At 33.8% G+C, this 17,183-nt stretch overlaps 1 protein-coding gene across 5 annotated transcripts in view; it reads left to right on the top strand.

Annotated features, from left to right (window-relative positions):
* The first annotated feature begins 252 nt into the window (after positions 1-252).
* The window catches only part of LOC119632780 (dnaJ homolog subfamily C member 7), a 39,708-nt gene continuing 22,777 nt past the window's right edge, over positions 253-17,183 (top strand). For 2 of the 5 annotated variants that reach the window (XM_038025853.1, XM_038025855.1), the window contains exons 1-2: positions 773-853; positions 4,406-4,625. In XM_038025853.1, coding sequence (XP_037881781.1) covers positions 4,426-4,625 — 200 coding nt within the window. In that variant the 5' untranslated portion in view covers positions 773-853; positions 4,406-4,425. Of the gene's footprint in view, positions 557-627; positions 854-4,405; positions 4,626-10,568; positions 10,599-17,183 lie in introns of those variants that run through there. The other 3 variants (XM_038025854.1, XM_038025858.1, XM_038025857.1) reach the window with 3 other exon arrangements.

Here is a 17,183-nt window from a genome sequence, read left to right as displayed (position 1 = left end):
TTTAAACTGGCAACAAATCATACAACAAAACGGTGCATATTTGACCCAAATCGGACAATCCGAAGCATATGGATTTCTTTTTACCCAAACTAATATTTCTTTTATTAACATAAGACACTGAGCATCAAATCTAGCAATATTGGCAACATAGTTCAATTAAACATAATTTATTTTTATAAATCTGGCAGCATTGTCACCTGATGTTCGTTCAATTTACGTGTTTTACATTTTCGCATATCGAACTAAAACGCGTGCGTTTTTCTTCGTAAAAAAAATTGCATTTGTTTTTTTCAAAGTAGTTTATCAACTCTTTGAATTACACTTAAGTTTAAGTTTAAAATGTTATAAACAACACTGTGACATATTTATTAAACAATAGAGGAACAAAAACTTGTGTACCATATTGAGCAAAATAAAAGCAATTGTATGTGAAAAACTCTGTAATTTGCATCGACACTAATGAGGAAGTAAAAATTGAAGAAGAAAATTGTAAAAAATAAGAACAACACGAAATCAAGAAGATTGCTCTTTCTGAAAATTGTTGTGTCCTAAAAAAGTTTGTACAAGTTGTTTTTATTTATTTCTGTTTGTATGAATTCTTCATATTAAAATTTAAAAATTTTTAAGTTGTCTATACATACGTTTCTGCCATCAATTCGCTTAAGTGTTGTTCAAAATTTAAGTAAATAATTTTACAAAAAGATTTCATGGAAGAAGTCATTGTATTGAGCAGCGATAACGAAGATTCTTCATCATCACCATCATCGCCATCTTCAGCATCGGATATGGAAATTGATCCAATTGAAATTGAGCACAATACTACCGAGCAGTTTGTGCCCAAGGACAACCAAACGTAAGTGTGACAATAATAATAATAACAGTTTGGATAAATCAATGATTATATTTAAGATGAAAGTAACATATACCACTTTCCGCATGACAGGATCGACTTCTCTTTGTTTCTGTTTGTGTGTGCATTTCTACGGTGTCACTTGCCCTGTATACGTTGTGGCACATATATTACATGTTTTTTTTTATCCATAAGGTTTTACAACGGGACACATTAAAGGAAGTTAAAAAAAAAGAAAATAAAAAAGAAAATTAAAAACTAGGACCTGCTGACAAATTAGGTAACACTGACGAAAAGTATCTATATATGTTTTTATTCCAAGTTTATTTTTAAAGAGTTTCTCTTTACCGTAATAGCAATGTTTGCGAATGTCATACCAGACACCCACGTTATATTGTGCTGAAATTTTCGAACCGACTTTCTTAAGCCCATTCTTAAAGTCGTGCATGTTCTTTAAAACTATAACTTCCAATGAATATGTTATTAATGAAATGTTGTGAAACTCTGATTTAATTTGTTTGTTATGTTTTGCCTTTCGCTATTTCCACTAATTTTTAATATCATTTTACACTCTAATACCTTTCCAACATCACCTAGCAACCTAAAAGCAAGCAATATTCTTAAGTGTATAGCATCTTAAAAGCTTCTTAACATGTGAATAAATAAAATAAACATAAAATATAATAAGCACATATGGAAAACTGTTGAAAGCAGAACTGGAGAGCTGAGCAAATAGCATTGAAAAGAGGTGCCAGATTTTTGAATTTTTTTTTCCCCTTATATGCCTTTGTAAAGAGGCCATACGTGCAATTTAGTTCAAGAAGTTTTTTTGTTTTCCAAACTGGCGGATGGCAATCTTGCTGCTAAAGAATGTATGTATAGTTCATAAGTAACACATAAAAGTACGGTGTGAAGACCAATTGACCAGCCTGGGGATCTAGCTCTGCTCAATAGTACGCGCTGCTTGTCTGTGGGTTTGTCCCTTTGCATATTCTTATGCGCGGATATGTGGTATATTCTTAGCTGAAGATTGCAGATCAAGTTCGAAAATGGGGCCAGGCCCACGTTAGCTATAACATAGCAAGTAGTAATCAAAACTTTAGGCGGCCGTTTAAAAATCTTTCTGCTAAAGAAGGCGTAATGTGCTTTTGTATCCATTACGACAAGGGTATGCAGGCTGAGGAGCATTTGTGTGTAAGAAACAAACGTCGACAGCTATAAAGTACACACAAAATTCTTTTTTGATTTACACATACCTCTCCATTTATCCGTTTCTATGCTGCTTGTTTGGCTTTTTCACGTCTATTATTGGTAGCGGGCATTCAGACTGTAAATTGCCGCGAATTAAAGATGGAAATGGAATTTTTTTCGTCAACAAATGGGAAACTTTCAGTTCAAAGCAGTTTTTACTTCATACTTACGAGGATGGTCTAACGCTCGTTGGAAAATTGGATAATCCACATGAATAGCCGAGTAGGCAAAGGATCGCGACTAACAAATGGTCGCGGGTGCAAATCTCAAGTGAGATAGAGTTTTCTATACAGGCGGACTTATGACCTAAGTTATCCGGCATTATTTAAATCCACGCTTTGCAAATTTATTTACAAAATATGAAGGTAATATATAAATAAAATAAAAACGGATAAGTAAACAAAAAAAAACGTAACAAAGAGACCCGGTATATATATTTCCAATAGCGAGTTCCGACAGTTAAGGTAGAAAAGTATCTCATAGATAAAGTATTATTCGTTGCGTTTATAGAGTTTGTTCCATTATTACCTTTGGGATGAAAGATAAAAATGATTTTCATCAAACTCGGAGAAATTTTGTATGGAATATCATCTAAAATCTATCTAAAGCGTCTACCAACGTTTGTCATAGGAAATTTTCAATGTTTTGTACAAACGTCAGTCAAGGCATATCGACCAAAACTCCTTGCAAGGATAATTGCATGATGATAGCATGAAATTTACAACGGCGCTTAAAGTTGGGAGACATTGTATGCGTTTTATGATCTTCTTTTCGTTCAGTTCGTATTCCTTTCTTCTTTCTGTAGTGTACTTATAATAAAACAGAACTCCACTTGTTCTCAGTCTAATCGAAATTATGAAAACAGAACATTGACGATCTCTGTTTATTCAAATGTTCGTAGAGCTTCGCTATCAGCAGTGGAGAAATGGATATACGCGCATGGCTGAGTAAACTTGTTGTGCGTTTGTTGAAATGTTTTTTTTTTCTTTTCTTCTTTTTATTGTTCCTTCTCACTTCCCGCCTAACAATTCTTATAAACAAAGTTAATCATCAATGATTACGGCTTGACGAGAAATACTTTAATAAACTTGAGGCATCTTAAAGCGAAAATATAGTTTTCTTTGTTTTTCTCAAAAATCTTGTGTTTGTTGTCATAAATTTACATTGTTGTAGACAATGAAAACAATTGCGAAATTTTGAGAAAGAAAAAATTTTCATTTTGCAATAAATGAAATGATTACTTGAATTATTTTAAACGGAAATGCCATAATTGGTCGACGCTTATTACTAACTGCAAACAAATTTAAATTTCAAATTTTCCATTTCGTTATAGCCGTAGGTGAATTTACCTTTTTTGGAAAACTTACTTTCAAGGGAAACTAATTTGTTTAAATGCTCTAAAACAAGAGCAAAGCTATGTATGCCTCGAATGTAATGAATCTTAGATATTAGATAAATGCAAAGATATATTAACTTTAACGTTCTTTTTGCAAAGATTTCAATGCGTCTATCTATCTGCGCTTCATTTTTTGCAATACTGTGCCGTACGTGATTAATAAATCGGTTATAACATTTCGTTTTCGAGTTTTGCATAAGTTAAACCTCTAAAACACGTCAGCGTATTAATGCTTTGCTTAAATCGATTCAGAAAGGGATTCTGAGTGTTTGGATATAATGGAAGGTGGATCTATGCCGAGTGCTTCGATCCGCCATTAAGAGCTCTACAGTTGCTCATGCAACAACTTATGGGGAGTAGGCGAAAATGGTTCGTCCCAAACAATTTCGCAATCATTCTCGGGCTAAAACATATCAGTGTGTCAATGCTACGCTTAAATCGATTCAGAAAGGGATTCTGAGTGGTTGGATATAATAGAAGATGGATCTGTGCCGAGTGCTTCGGTTCGCCATTAAGAGTTCTACAGTTGCTCATGCAACAACTTATGGGGAGTGTGCGAAAATGGTTCGAGCCGAAAAATTTCGCAATCATCCTCGGACTAAAACACATCAGCGTAAATCGATTCAGAAAGTGACTCTAGGTATACTCTAAATAACATAAATATATACATTTGATTTCAATAGTAATAGGTAGACAGGTAGGCATTGCCTTTGCTTTCACAGAGTAAAGACAAAAATAATCTGAAAAGCAAGAATAAATATATTTGTAAAACTTCTATTCACAATTGGACGCAAGTCCAATTTTTCGTTTTTTTTTTTTGACTAATTTTTTCTGCTTTTCGAAAAGTTTGCAAAAAATCGACTTAAAAACTGTGACTTCTTTGTCCGCCTTTCTTGACCCTATGACAGATTTCGGCCATTGGGAGAATATGAAGTACAATAATTATAGAAAAGCACGTGTACATGCTACGATTAATCAAATTTATGGAAACCCGATTGAACAACGGAATTATCGAGATTTGAAGGCGCGTGTTAATTTAAAATCGGTGAAACGTAATTCAAATACGTCTGTACTGTCTGGTGTGGCGAGCCTCATCGATCCATGTGAACTAGCTTCAGGAGACTTCAGGTAAATGATGAAATTGCGCACATCACTAGTAAATATATATGTAGATCGGATTTTGTAATATACGGGTGTATATGTTTGGAACTATTCTCAAGACGAATACTAATAAAAGTTTAAATGGCTCAAGCAACAATTCCTTCAACTTTTTGCCATTTATCTTTTTAATTTAGTTTTGCATTTCACTTTTGAGATTGTGTGTGTGTTACATAACGGCAGTGGTGGATTGTCGATGAGACATGACGCTTTCGGTTAAAAGTTTGTGGTCATTTGAACGCTTCAATTAGTTTTGCAAAGTTTTACTCTCAAAGTTTTTTAATATTGTTATCTCGTCGCGTCGTATTAAATTTATTTAAAAAATATTTTTCGGTATTTTTTTCTGTATACGTGTACAATAATAAACCAAACAATGTGATTTGTGCGGTTTTCTGCGACTGTTGCAAAGTGTTATCTTTACACTCATTGCTTGCTATGCAGATATAACCACATAAACACACATACACACATACACAAACGCACGCACAACCATCCTTGGCCGCAACTGTTTTAAAATTAACAAAATAATCATTTGAAAATTATATCAATTTTAATGGAAAATTGTTTTCCGTACTTTGATTAAATGCTTGATTTAATTCCATAAAAAATAATCCAAGAATTATTCGCCTAAAGTATTTTCGGAAATCCGCATCAATGATATATTGTTCTGCCTTTCGCCTTTTTTTTTCTGAGAATTTTTTCCTCGTAGGGCCGGGGCTTGCTTAGCTTGCTTCAACAAAGAACGTAAGACCGAAGAGAGTTTAATCTATCAATAAGTTAAATTATATCGACGATACCAAAAAAAAGATTGGAGGATACGAGATTACTTTTTTTACTTGCCAATCAAACGAATTTCAGTAAATGCAGACATTTTCAAAAGGAGCCGAGATTGTCCTCATATTACTGCAGCAATAGTACTCGATATTATTTAGTTGCGCTTTCAGAACATTGTCGACTAATCACAGAGACATTGCTCTCCATTATAATTCGTTTATCGCCGTTGCATTTAATGCCTACTACGGGTTACAGTGGACATAGGGATTGGCTTACATTCATTATCATATCATTCATATCCATTATAATTGGCGTTATCCGGTGCCCGCTTTATAGGTAATATGTAATACTACCTTTGTGAGTAGAAAGGATGGGAAGAAGATCAAGACTAATTGCAATCCTTCTCAAATCAAATGAAAAATCAATAGTAAAAGCTATATATCACAGACCTTGAATCCTTTTTGAGTAAATTCTTTTTATTTTATTCTTGCCCTACTCTAAAGAAGAAATTTAAATAAATTGTTTGCCAACAGAACCCTAGCATTGATACTATCATGTGCGTTTTTTCACTTTCCCGTACTCGATTAATTTTTTTTTACGCTGCATGACTCTTGATTGGTATTGTGAAAGCTACTAATTCTTTAATTCTTTAAAGAGATTATTGCAATTACTTTATGCGAGCAGTAAAAATATTGGCCGACGATGGTCTAAGTCAACACTTGAATGCCCTGCATCTCTTCGCCTAATATAATTCATTTATCTTTTCTTTATTATTATCTCCATTTTCAACAGATTTTGCTTTGCGGTCAAAATACGTATAATGTGTTTATTAAATTTCGTGAAATGTCTCAAATAACGCGACCTATGAGTTAAAAGTAAAAATACCTCTACAGACATCCGTCAAACACACATTTGAGAAACACTGTGGCCAGAGTTGCTTGAATGCATTTGAAATCCATTTGTTTCCAAATCAATTGATTTAATAAGCGCTGCGCAGATTCCAAGTCCTGGTGTGAATTATATACATACACCTAAAAAAATTTATATATCCCGCGCGAAAGAAAAGGTGATAAAAAAAACCTTGTAATATATTTGCCAAGTTTAAGTTTAATCTCAGGTAGCACTACAATCTCAGTACTTTAGAGCTTGGAAGTTTAAAATAAATCGACGACCTAAGGCTAGGGAATCGGGTCGCGATTTCACACGGATCAAGCATGTAAGCCTTTATTGAATCGTTGATAAAAAATTTCGCGCGTTTTAGATATAATATTAAAAGATCGCAAGAAATCCGACGAGAATCGCGAATATCAAGTCAATGTTCGCGGGTTCAGTGTGGTAAAGTGTACCTCGGCCGTAGCTATAGTGGATGTTCGGCCAGTAAAGGCATAAGACTTATCCATTGGGCATACATTCACTGGGCTGCGGCTATCACTTCACTGTATCTTTCTTTCTCGTTCCTCGCTAGCTATAATACGTGACATAACACGCATCCATAGGGGACATATTCACTAATCTGCGGCCACCTCTCCACTGTCTCTTTCTTTCTCGTTCCTTTCTTCTTTCTGACCGTGTACCGCATTAACCGATTAGTAGGAGACATCTCCTGAGCTTATATATATATATATATATATATATATGTATAAATGAAATCGCATCCTAAGTAATAAATTGAATTAGCCTTTTGATCATCATTATTAACATTGTGTTATTTGTGTTTTTGTAATTAGAGATAATATGTTTTGTTATAAACATGTCGCAGGAAGTGTAAATATTTCCTGCAACACCTATAAGAGGACCGTAGAGGTGGTGGGACATTGTGCAAGCAGCTTAATAGCGCTAATATTTGTTTCTCCTCTGGCGTTAAATAAGAAAAAAATGATATTTCTGTTTTTAATTATTTACCGGTTATTAAATAAATATTTTTCTGGTCAGAAATTAAAAAAAAAAAAAACGATATTTTATTTTATACCATCCGCCTATAGTTGACATCCGCATGTATCCGTACGTTGTAATTAATTAAATATAGTTTCAAAAGAATTTCTATATTCTTTGGAATGCTAATGTATTTTTGCATTTACTGCAAAGGCAATTGAATCTGCAGCAGTAAGTTTGTCATAGGAATCATCAAACATATTACGTAACAGTACTAAATTTATCTTAGGAGGGAATTTCATACATATATATAGCAATGATAATGGTTGACATATAGATAAAGAAAATGCAAAGAAAATTTATTTACACATATTAGGTCTATCGGAAAGTTTTATCGGTTTTCCAGTTATAATAAGTTTCAACCAATATGCGCATAGTTCTTCGGCGCACATTTCGCTCTCTCTCACTTTTTATCACTGAATGTATACATACTGATGTAGAAAATGAACTAAAAAGGAAACGATTCTTGTTAGTATTAAGTGAGACGCGGTCTCTGTACTTTATACAATTTCCAAAAAGGAAGAAATGCTACCGAAGCGTGTAGAAATTTAGTGAAAGTGTTTGTTGGAGGTGCAAGTTCAGATAGAACATGTACTAGGGCGTTCCAAAAATTACGAATATGTGATATCCACTTTTCTGATAAACCATGCTCTGGGCGACCATCTTTGCCGGGCGACGACACTGTCAAGATAATATTAAAGCAAAACAATATTGGAAACTACGATTGTGTATTATTCTAAAAACGGACGAAACGTTCCGTTACACCTATTATTAACCTTTATTCATACATGCGTCCGTACATATTGGAACGAAATTGTAAAATTTCCTTTATCTCATGAAAGTTGGACGATTTGCATTCAAGGAGGGAGAAAGATTTTACATACTTCAACGGACTAAACTCTAATGAAAAGCTTGTACGGTCAGCAAAGTTTTGAATATTCCCGCTAAGCAAATGTTTTCTGAATATGCCTTCAAAACTAATGAATGTTCTTTAGTCAAAACTGATTAATTAATGACGATGAATTCTAAAATGATTCACATTTAAAGGTTTGTGTCTTTGCTAAGGCATACAACTTAATAAAAAATCGATCAGGGGCCCGTTCATGATTCTCGATATTAAGTAAACTCGACCGCAATTTTGTCTTGAGCGAACTTTATTTTATGTCTTCGCAATAGATTGATAACATTTTGCTTTCTTTACTTAAAGCAACGCACTACGGTCTTACCCCAGTATTACTTGAAGAATATTGTATAAAAAATCTTAGTGTGAATTAAGTTAATAATTGAGGAAAATTTTTTTTATGCAATTACGTATTCTTCATGGAAACCCTCAAACGCCAACGTGGTCCTCATTCAATAAACTTAATTTACTTGTCAAAAATTTTATTATTTTGCGGTTGTTGTCGTTATAATAAATCGCAAATTAGTCTTTGTTACCGTAGAGAACGTTGCTTGCTTAAGAGCCCCTATATACGTGGTGTGGTCTAACAAGTAGATCTTTGGAATCCAAATTTCTTATGGTTACAGAGTTAGCAAGGACAACTTTTCATCAAATAATTTGTAAAAAATTTGAGTTTTTTGGCGTATAAAGCCTTATTTTTCATTAAACCCTTGTATGCGTTGGGATCCCAAAAATAGATTCGTGCGGTCCATAGTCCGTAAGGTTAATTTTTACGTAATATTGTTATTATGAACGAGTTTTCGTCAAGGAGTATTGAAAATTAAACCTTTTTACCATGTTAGTAGTCAGTTTCAAAAGCAGTTCAAAATATGATCCCGGCCGATCCAAAGTTTTCGCACCAATTTAAAATGACGAACTATTATTACGAAGCGGTTTTGGTCGCGGAATTGTTAAAATTATAATAATTTTTGTGTAACGAGTTATCAGAGTAAATCTTCATATATGGAGTGGTCGAAAAACTGGTTCGATCCGTACCATATTTAATGGCGTTCAGCTAAAACGCCTTGATGCACCAAAATTTAATTTCAAATACCTCGAAAATTGCGGCCTGTAGGTTGAACACAAGAACACCTGGACTGTTGGGCAGACGGACAAGGTCATATCGGATCGGAAAATGAATTTTGAATTGATCGGTAAATATTATAATCGTCCCCGCACAAACCTTCTGTATTCTGTAACACAAGCGGTATCGGGTATAAAAAATCTGTTGTTATCACACTAGTGTGAATTTGCATGGCGCCACTTCTGTTACACTGTCAGATAAATGATTAGTTTAATAAGAATAAGCGTTAAGAATATGATGACAAAACCGTAACGTTAATTGAAGTATTTGCTAGTTGGCGATCACTGACATAGAACGTGTTTCTTTAACCAAGTTTTCCTCTTTTATTTATTTATTATTATTATTTTTGCTTTGTTTTGCAAACGTGCATAAGAAATTTCATACAATAAGAGAGAGTGTTTTTTCGTATCACGTAGTGAAACTCTCTCCCTCATTTCATGATCATTCAGTTTTACGATTGTGTATATATTTAATGATTGCGATTGACTGGCTCGATTACAACGTGCGTTTGGGTGCATCAGTGCGTTCTCAAGCAGCCCACGTTAAAGACCATTATTGGGCCTTTATAAGTTTAGAGAAGGATTTGAAAAGTGTAATAAAAAAAAAGAAAAAAAAAAATTGCATATCTTTTCGTTAAAAGGTGGAAAAAACCAAATTTTTTTTTTGAAAGCACATTAATCTTGCATTGCTATGTTGTTGTTATATGAAAGAGTTACAAGTTGAAAGAAATTTTAATACGCAACGAAATTACGTGTGCTGCGCCTGCTACAGTCAGAAACATTTTTCGTATCTTTTTCAGCTACACAAAAAAAAAAAAAAAAAGAAAAAAAAGTGTGTCAATATTAAAGTAGTACCGCCCGCGATATATAGATTTTGCGCTTTTTATTCTTTCTCCTCTGCCGTCAGAAGCATTCATCATTTCCATTAACCGCGAAGTACAAATTGCATTAAAATAAATTGCAATCGTTTTTGCTGAAGTTATTATTATTGCTCTTGTGTTGTTAGTAGTAGTAGTAGTAGTAGTAGTAGTAGTAGTGTATGTGTTCTTTTTCTATTTAAATATCTCTATAAATCATATAAAAATATTTCACGGTGTTGTGGCTTCGCTGGGTGATCTCGTTTTGATTGTTCTGCCTGCCAGCCTACCTCCCTCCTAGACTTTGAGTAATTAGTTAGAAAAAAGAAAAACAAATCATCTCAGCAAAATGTATTAGTAAGTATAACGATTTATGTGTGTTTACCTTGAATCAAATATTTTTATTCTTAATTTACAAAACTATCTTGAGTGCAGAGACAAAAAAAAAAAAAAAATGCATTTATATATAAATTCTATTGAACTTTTGACATTATATGTTTACAGCGTGTCGCGAAAGTTGATTTTTTATACTAAAACATTGAAAAGAAGTAATTTTAAATTCTAATAAAAGATTAAACATAAATAAAAAAAGGAAATACTCTCGGCATAAGTTGAAGTTGACTTAGTGAACACCTTTCCCTCTTTCCTTCCCCTAATTAAGCGATAAACAAGGACACGATTTGTTCTAATATATAGGAAAGAAAAAGCTAAGAGATAAAATCATCCTCTCCACTAGAGTCAGCGATGTATGATTAAAGTAGCGTACACGCACTCTACATTCATCTCTTGAAACCCTTGAACTGAATTGTAAATAAAACGAATCAACTTTTACCGTAAACGAAAGAGTGTATTAGCAGAGTTAATGTACTTAAGTAATAAATTGCATTATTGCTTACGCCCTTGCACATACATGCATGTGATAATTTCAAAAGTTCTCCTTCTAGTTCCCAATTGACTTTTGTTCTTGTGCAATAATAATTTTGTGAAGAGCCGCATAAATTAATGCTTATACGAAAGCGCTTCGCAGTAGAGAAGAACAACATTGCGATAGGATTTCATTTATTGATTTGTTTGTGAAATTCATTTACATTGGGCAACTCTGTGGCCTATGAATTAAAATGGACATTTTCACTTTTAACTTTTTTTTCAATTTATAAATAGTACTTACGTTATATGGGCGTTACTCTTAAAGATATTTCTTAGCAGCATTTCTGTTTGTACTTGTACTTGGATTACTCTTTTTACATCTTGCATGCAACTATTTTTAAAGTATTCAATCCTCATCCCAAAATTGTCGCGTCTATCCAAAGTTCGAAATGTATAAATAGAGCAAAGTATTTTATCTCTATTTTTCGGTTTCTTTATATACTATATCTACCACTTGTGGCAGATAGGTGTATTAAGTTTGTGCGAATTTATGTTACCATGCAGGAAGATTCCACGGACAGACCTACCTTTTATTATACCAATCAATTTAGACTCTGTTTGTCCATTCGTGTTGTTTGCTTGTGTTTAATATACATAGCATACATGCATGTCTGTCCGTCCGATGTCACTTGATGCGCTTGTGTAGTTTTTAAAGTATTTCGACGAAACTTTCCAGCCCATGGACGAACGTTATTGCAAACGGATTAGATTGGACAGCTTCTGCGATCACTGTTGTTTTAAGGCCTTGTCCTTATAAGGAAAAATCTCAATTTTCAAAATTTCTCAAGAGAAATTTTTGAGAATACTAAGTCGAATTAACTACGTCTGTCCGTTTCATGTCACATATAAGAGTTCAGTGTACACGTCTCAGTCCTCGAGATATTTTGATAAAATTTACTAGACTGATAGGTTTTGATCCATGGACGAACACTATCGCAAGTAAATAGACTGGATTGGTCCGCCTTTGCGCTTACTCCTCATGTAATGCCTTTTTTAAAAAAAACCTTTTATGATGATCAATCAATTGGAATCTTCAACATTTTTCGGCGATCACATGGCCCGATTTTATGAACATTTTCTCACACAACCGTTCCTAGAAAAACTAAGCTTCATATGCCAAAGCGGTCTAATTTTTAATATTTTTTATAGTGGAAAACATGATCAAAGAAAAAAAAATTGAAAATTAACATAAAAGTGAACTGTATCTAGCTTGGACCATATAAGTCGATTTTTCGTGCCAAATCTCGATAAAAGAGGTACATAGACGTAATCGAGGATAGACATTGATGGAGAAGCAAAATATATTTGATGCCGTTCCGATGACGTATCACAAGAAAGTACAGGAAGAATTCGCTTTCTCTCTACGGCTTTCTGGTGATCGCCGTGCTAACAGCTATAAGGAAAATAACCTTTAAGTGCTTGAAGAAATATTAAAAGAGAAAAAAATTTAAATTGTTTATACTTGAGGATTTTTGATTTGCTCAAGTATCTCTTACTTTAACAGAAATTACGCGTTCTTTACGGAAATTGAGCCACATTTGGTATATTACATATTTTTGGAAAGTATAAGCAAATCTTTGAATGGTGTTTGGTAAAAGGGGTCCCTTTGAGTTCCGAAAATGTAAAAGAAAGTCACGGGGGATAGGGAAGAGGTTACTTTTTTTTATGAATAACAGGGCAACGGTCATAAAGGAGAGCGAAAAGAGAGGAGTTGGTGGCCGGAGTTTAGCAAAAGCGTCTGCAGGACTATTACGGTTAACAATTGCTGTAAAATTATACTGCGGTTGGATTCGGTTCATGTCTACAATGCAACTTTGCGCAACACATACGAGTTTTCTGTGCCTCTATAATAACTGTGCACGTTTTCTTCTTCTTCTCAAAAGATCGGTGTCACTTGTAGGTGCATTGGTTTACCATAGTTTTCCCTATTCTCGTTACCTTTTCATTAAAACAGGCATGGGAGGTGATGAAGACAGCAAGTAGCTGGTTTGATTAAATAGAGTAAGGAAATGTAATAAATTGACTAAAACGATTAAGAAATTTGCGTTCAGTCACTACATACTTCGTCCCCAAATAATTGCATTACAAGATTTTGCGCTTGAAAGAACACGTAAAGCTTTGGGAAAAAATCGAAGCAACAGCTCCCGTGTAAGGCAAGCAAAGTTGTTATCCTATCACCCTAGATTCACTTATTGGTTTATCAGAGTCATTTCACTTTTTCTTAACATATCCCATCAAAGGTACTTATCAAACTTCGAGCGCCCGAAATATAGTTGATCTTACAAGTTCAATATATAGAAACGTGACCAATTCTCATTGTTATTTTTTTTGAAAAGCATCCCGATTTAGTACATAGGACCATGCTTCGAAATGATAGTTTATATAGGACAGATTCAGTCGCTTTTACTTGGTCTATGTTTGAGTAAATTAGCGAAATTAGCTAATATGAGCGCAATATCACATGACTGTCGTTCACTGGCTTGTAGTGCAGCATTGTAAAAGAAAGCCCCTTTATAGGCGTAAATTGTAATGCTATGAATGCGCTGTCCGTCGCCCAAAAGTAAAAAGATTCTCAGGAAGGTGGCTCCGGTGTTGCTCCGGTATATTTTGTGAATACTTAAATACATGCTTAATAGGCTTCTTGAATATTATTATTCTATTAACTTTCATTCCTTCACCAATTGCCAAAATTGCCACAAAAATCCTTTCTTTTAGATTTTTTTTTACAGCATCTCTTCTCCTCCCAACGAAGAACGGCCTTGTTTGACATTTCAAATCTTTTAAATTATATTCTGTTCTATTCATCGCGCAATTTAGGCTTGATTTCTTATCTTGAACGTAAATTCTGTTGTTCAGAGATGCAACGTGGGGTGTTCTCCAGCGAAATTTTATATATTGATGAAATGCGTATGATTGCTTTAATGATTTATTCAATTTGATAGCGGCTTGAGTATGTTCCAGTTGATGATTAAAAAGTAAAAGACGGTTTGCAAAAATTCTTTCTCTGTCTATCTCTCTCGCGATTGAAATTTATGTCAAAGATGGTGATAAAATATATTTAGATATTGCTTATATGTGTATGAGTTTATATCTATTCATAAAAATTCTTCAGAGGAATTTGATTCATTTTTAACGATTAACGACTAATAAAAAAAAAAGGAATTACAAAAAAAATATAGTGGGACGCGACCAATCGTTAAATACCTTACATCATTTCGCTTAACAGAGTTATTCATACGACGACTTTTCAAAATAAAGCCGTATATGGGAGGGAGGTGCCCGAAAAAGAAGTCTGATCTGAACCATTTTCGACAACGTTCGTCCTTACACCAAAACATGTCCTTATACGTTATTTCATGAAGATATCCCAACAATGACCCGTTTAAGTTGAATACAAAAAAACGAGACGGACCGACCGATTCGGGGGGTGATTCTGATTCAATCGGTATAATGAAAGTTAGATGCATCTCATCAACTCAAGTCCGTCTCGATATTATGTACATCTTCAAGAAATTAATAAACCATTGTACCACAAGTGGTGTTACGCTATAATGAGATTTAACAAAGAAAGACAAAGGCATCTAAAGAGATATTCAGTTATTGAATTGAAGAAATAATTGCGTATTATTTAAGTTTCTCTATTGAGCATAAGTTAACTGACTTTAGATTTTATTTCATTTATACTTTCACGACCTAACCTAACTTGTCACTGAGCACAATACGCAGCGACGTTAGTGACAACACTAACTATGTTAAACAATGTAAATAACATGAAATGTGGGTCAAATTTAATGCAGCTCAGCAATCCGCACAAAACAATATAGAATAATGTCTAGATATTTTTTGCATTGTGCTGAGAGGAAGCAAAAATTTGTAGAAAAGAAAAAAAACAAAAACAAGAAAGAAAACATTCTTAAGAGGGAGACGCCAAATAAGAGAAGAGCAAAAACAAAATTTTATATCTGGTTTAAGTCTATCAAAGAACACAGCCGTAGTTAGATAATAAATTATTTTTATTAGTAATATACACTATAATGCCGATAATAGTTTATCACTAAAAGTATGCGCATTACTAGAGGAGCCGGAGCCTGCACAAGAATTATTACATTCGATTAGCAAAGCTTCGAAGTAAAGTCGAACTACTTGGAAAGCCGGTGTATTTGAATATCGGACTTGCACCCATCTCTCTGCCTGCCTGTTGTGCGTATGGTTTTGATTCATAAGCCTTTTCCTGAAAAACAAATTTGCTTTCATGCGATAATATTCGCTGTCGAAATCCTGTAAGTAGATCGGTTTGGTCCCTTTATATGTTTTGTCGTTTTTGTCCTTATGCTTTTTCTTCTTTTTTTTTTAATATTAGTTGGAAACTCGCGATCATTTTTTCTCTTCGATGACGACGTATACTTCTCATATATGCATTTCGCAATAAAAAAGTAGTTTTTATACCGAACTTGCGTCAATCGGAGACGCCAAGAAAAACCGTGAGTGACGTTCAATATAAACTTTTGGTTAATGCAAATCTTTCTTTTTTTTGCAACAGAAGAAGTTATTCCCTTAATTTTTCAAACTTTCCCCTTTGATTGAATAAATCTTTGCTTTATCTTGCGATATATATATATATATACTGTACAAATGTATGCAAGGTATCAGCAAATGATAGAAAATTTGACATTACAAGTCAGTCTTTCCCTTACTTTTTTGTTTTTGTTAAATTCGCTATTGGGCTGTAACTCGTCCTATGCAGCCGGCATCGAATTTTGGTATTGTTACCAAGATTTTGTTAGTAAGATCAGCTAAAAATCTGCTGGAAGAAGAGTCTCTGTTGGAGGTCTAAAAAAAGAACTCAGTAAAACTCTAAATTATCGTCAAACCAAAGACCTAGTTTTTACTAAGAGCGCTCCTTAGTAACTTGGTTGGTCAAGAAAACGAACGACCATAAATCCTTAATGGGAATCGCTTCCGCTCCAAAGGCTTCGTAAGATTGCTTTCCACTTTCGAAAGAAGTCTAAGTTTTGCATTGTAAGCGTCAACACCTTCGTGTATATGGCAATATTGCATTCGTTCACCGCACTTCAAACTATTCAAAAAATCTTTTCATCATATGCCGTTGATTCGCTTATCAAGAGGATTGTGCTAAAGATCAAGTTAGAATATTGATAAAGTTGAATCAGCTCGCGAACATATTAAAACGATAGACATTAATGAAACCATTGCTTTAAGCCTTTAATCTACTAAAGTGTGACACGCGAGAAACGGGAACAAAAATACCGCATTGTAATATAATATGAGCTCAAAAAAGCCACGTGGCTAATGTACACCTTTCTCGAAAATATTATATATAAACGTTTTATTAAACGTTTTCCATGTACTATGTATGTATTTTTGCATTCAATATTCGATATTTGCCCTATCGTCTAAGTTTTGATATCTTAATCTACTTTTAGGTAAGTTACATTTTGCCTGACAATCGTAGTCTATCTCATTTTTATTAGACTTTGGCTAGCGAATGCTAGAATACATAGAAAAAGTAAAACAGGCGTCAGTGACTGACACTGGTGTCAAATTTAGAAATTTTCTTGCTACCTGCATAACAACGGCCACATTATTTATTTATAAGAGGACAAGGAAAGTGAAATAATTCTTTACAAGTTTATAGCCTTTTCAAAGCTTTCCCAACTTTGCTGCTATCAGACACAACTTTATTTCTGTTAAATTGTATTTTATTTACAATTACCACCTGATTACATATATATATATATATATATATACAAACTACTTGTTAGTTCATTTCTGAAATGTGCTTTTGGTTGTCTTTTACAATTCTAATTAAATATTAATTAACATGAAATGGCGATGAGAACAACAATACCACTCGGCTTGAAACGAATTTTCTAATGTTTAACCTTATGTTTTGTCTCATTTACCAAGGAATTCTTGAGCATGTATGGATTTCAAATGTTTTCATTACTAACATTTAACTTAAGAGCTGTGTTCTGTTCAATGGATATTTTACGA

This window comes from Glossina fuscipes, unplaced genomic scaffold (genome assembly GCF_014805625.2).
Source record: "Glossina fuscipes isolate IAEA_lab_2018 unplaced genomic scaffold, Yale_Gfus_2 2, whole genome shotgun sequence".
Classification (NCBI taxonomy): domain Eukaryota; kingdom Metazoa; phylum Arthropoda; class Insecta; order Diptera; family Glossinidae; genus Glossina; species Glossina fuscipes.
This window is presented reverse-complemented; position numbering and strand designations above follow the sequence as displayed.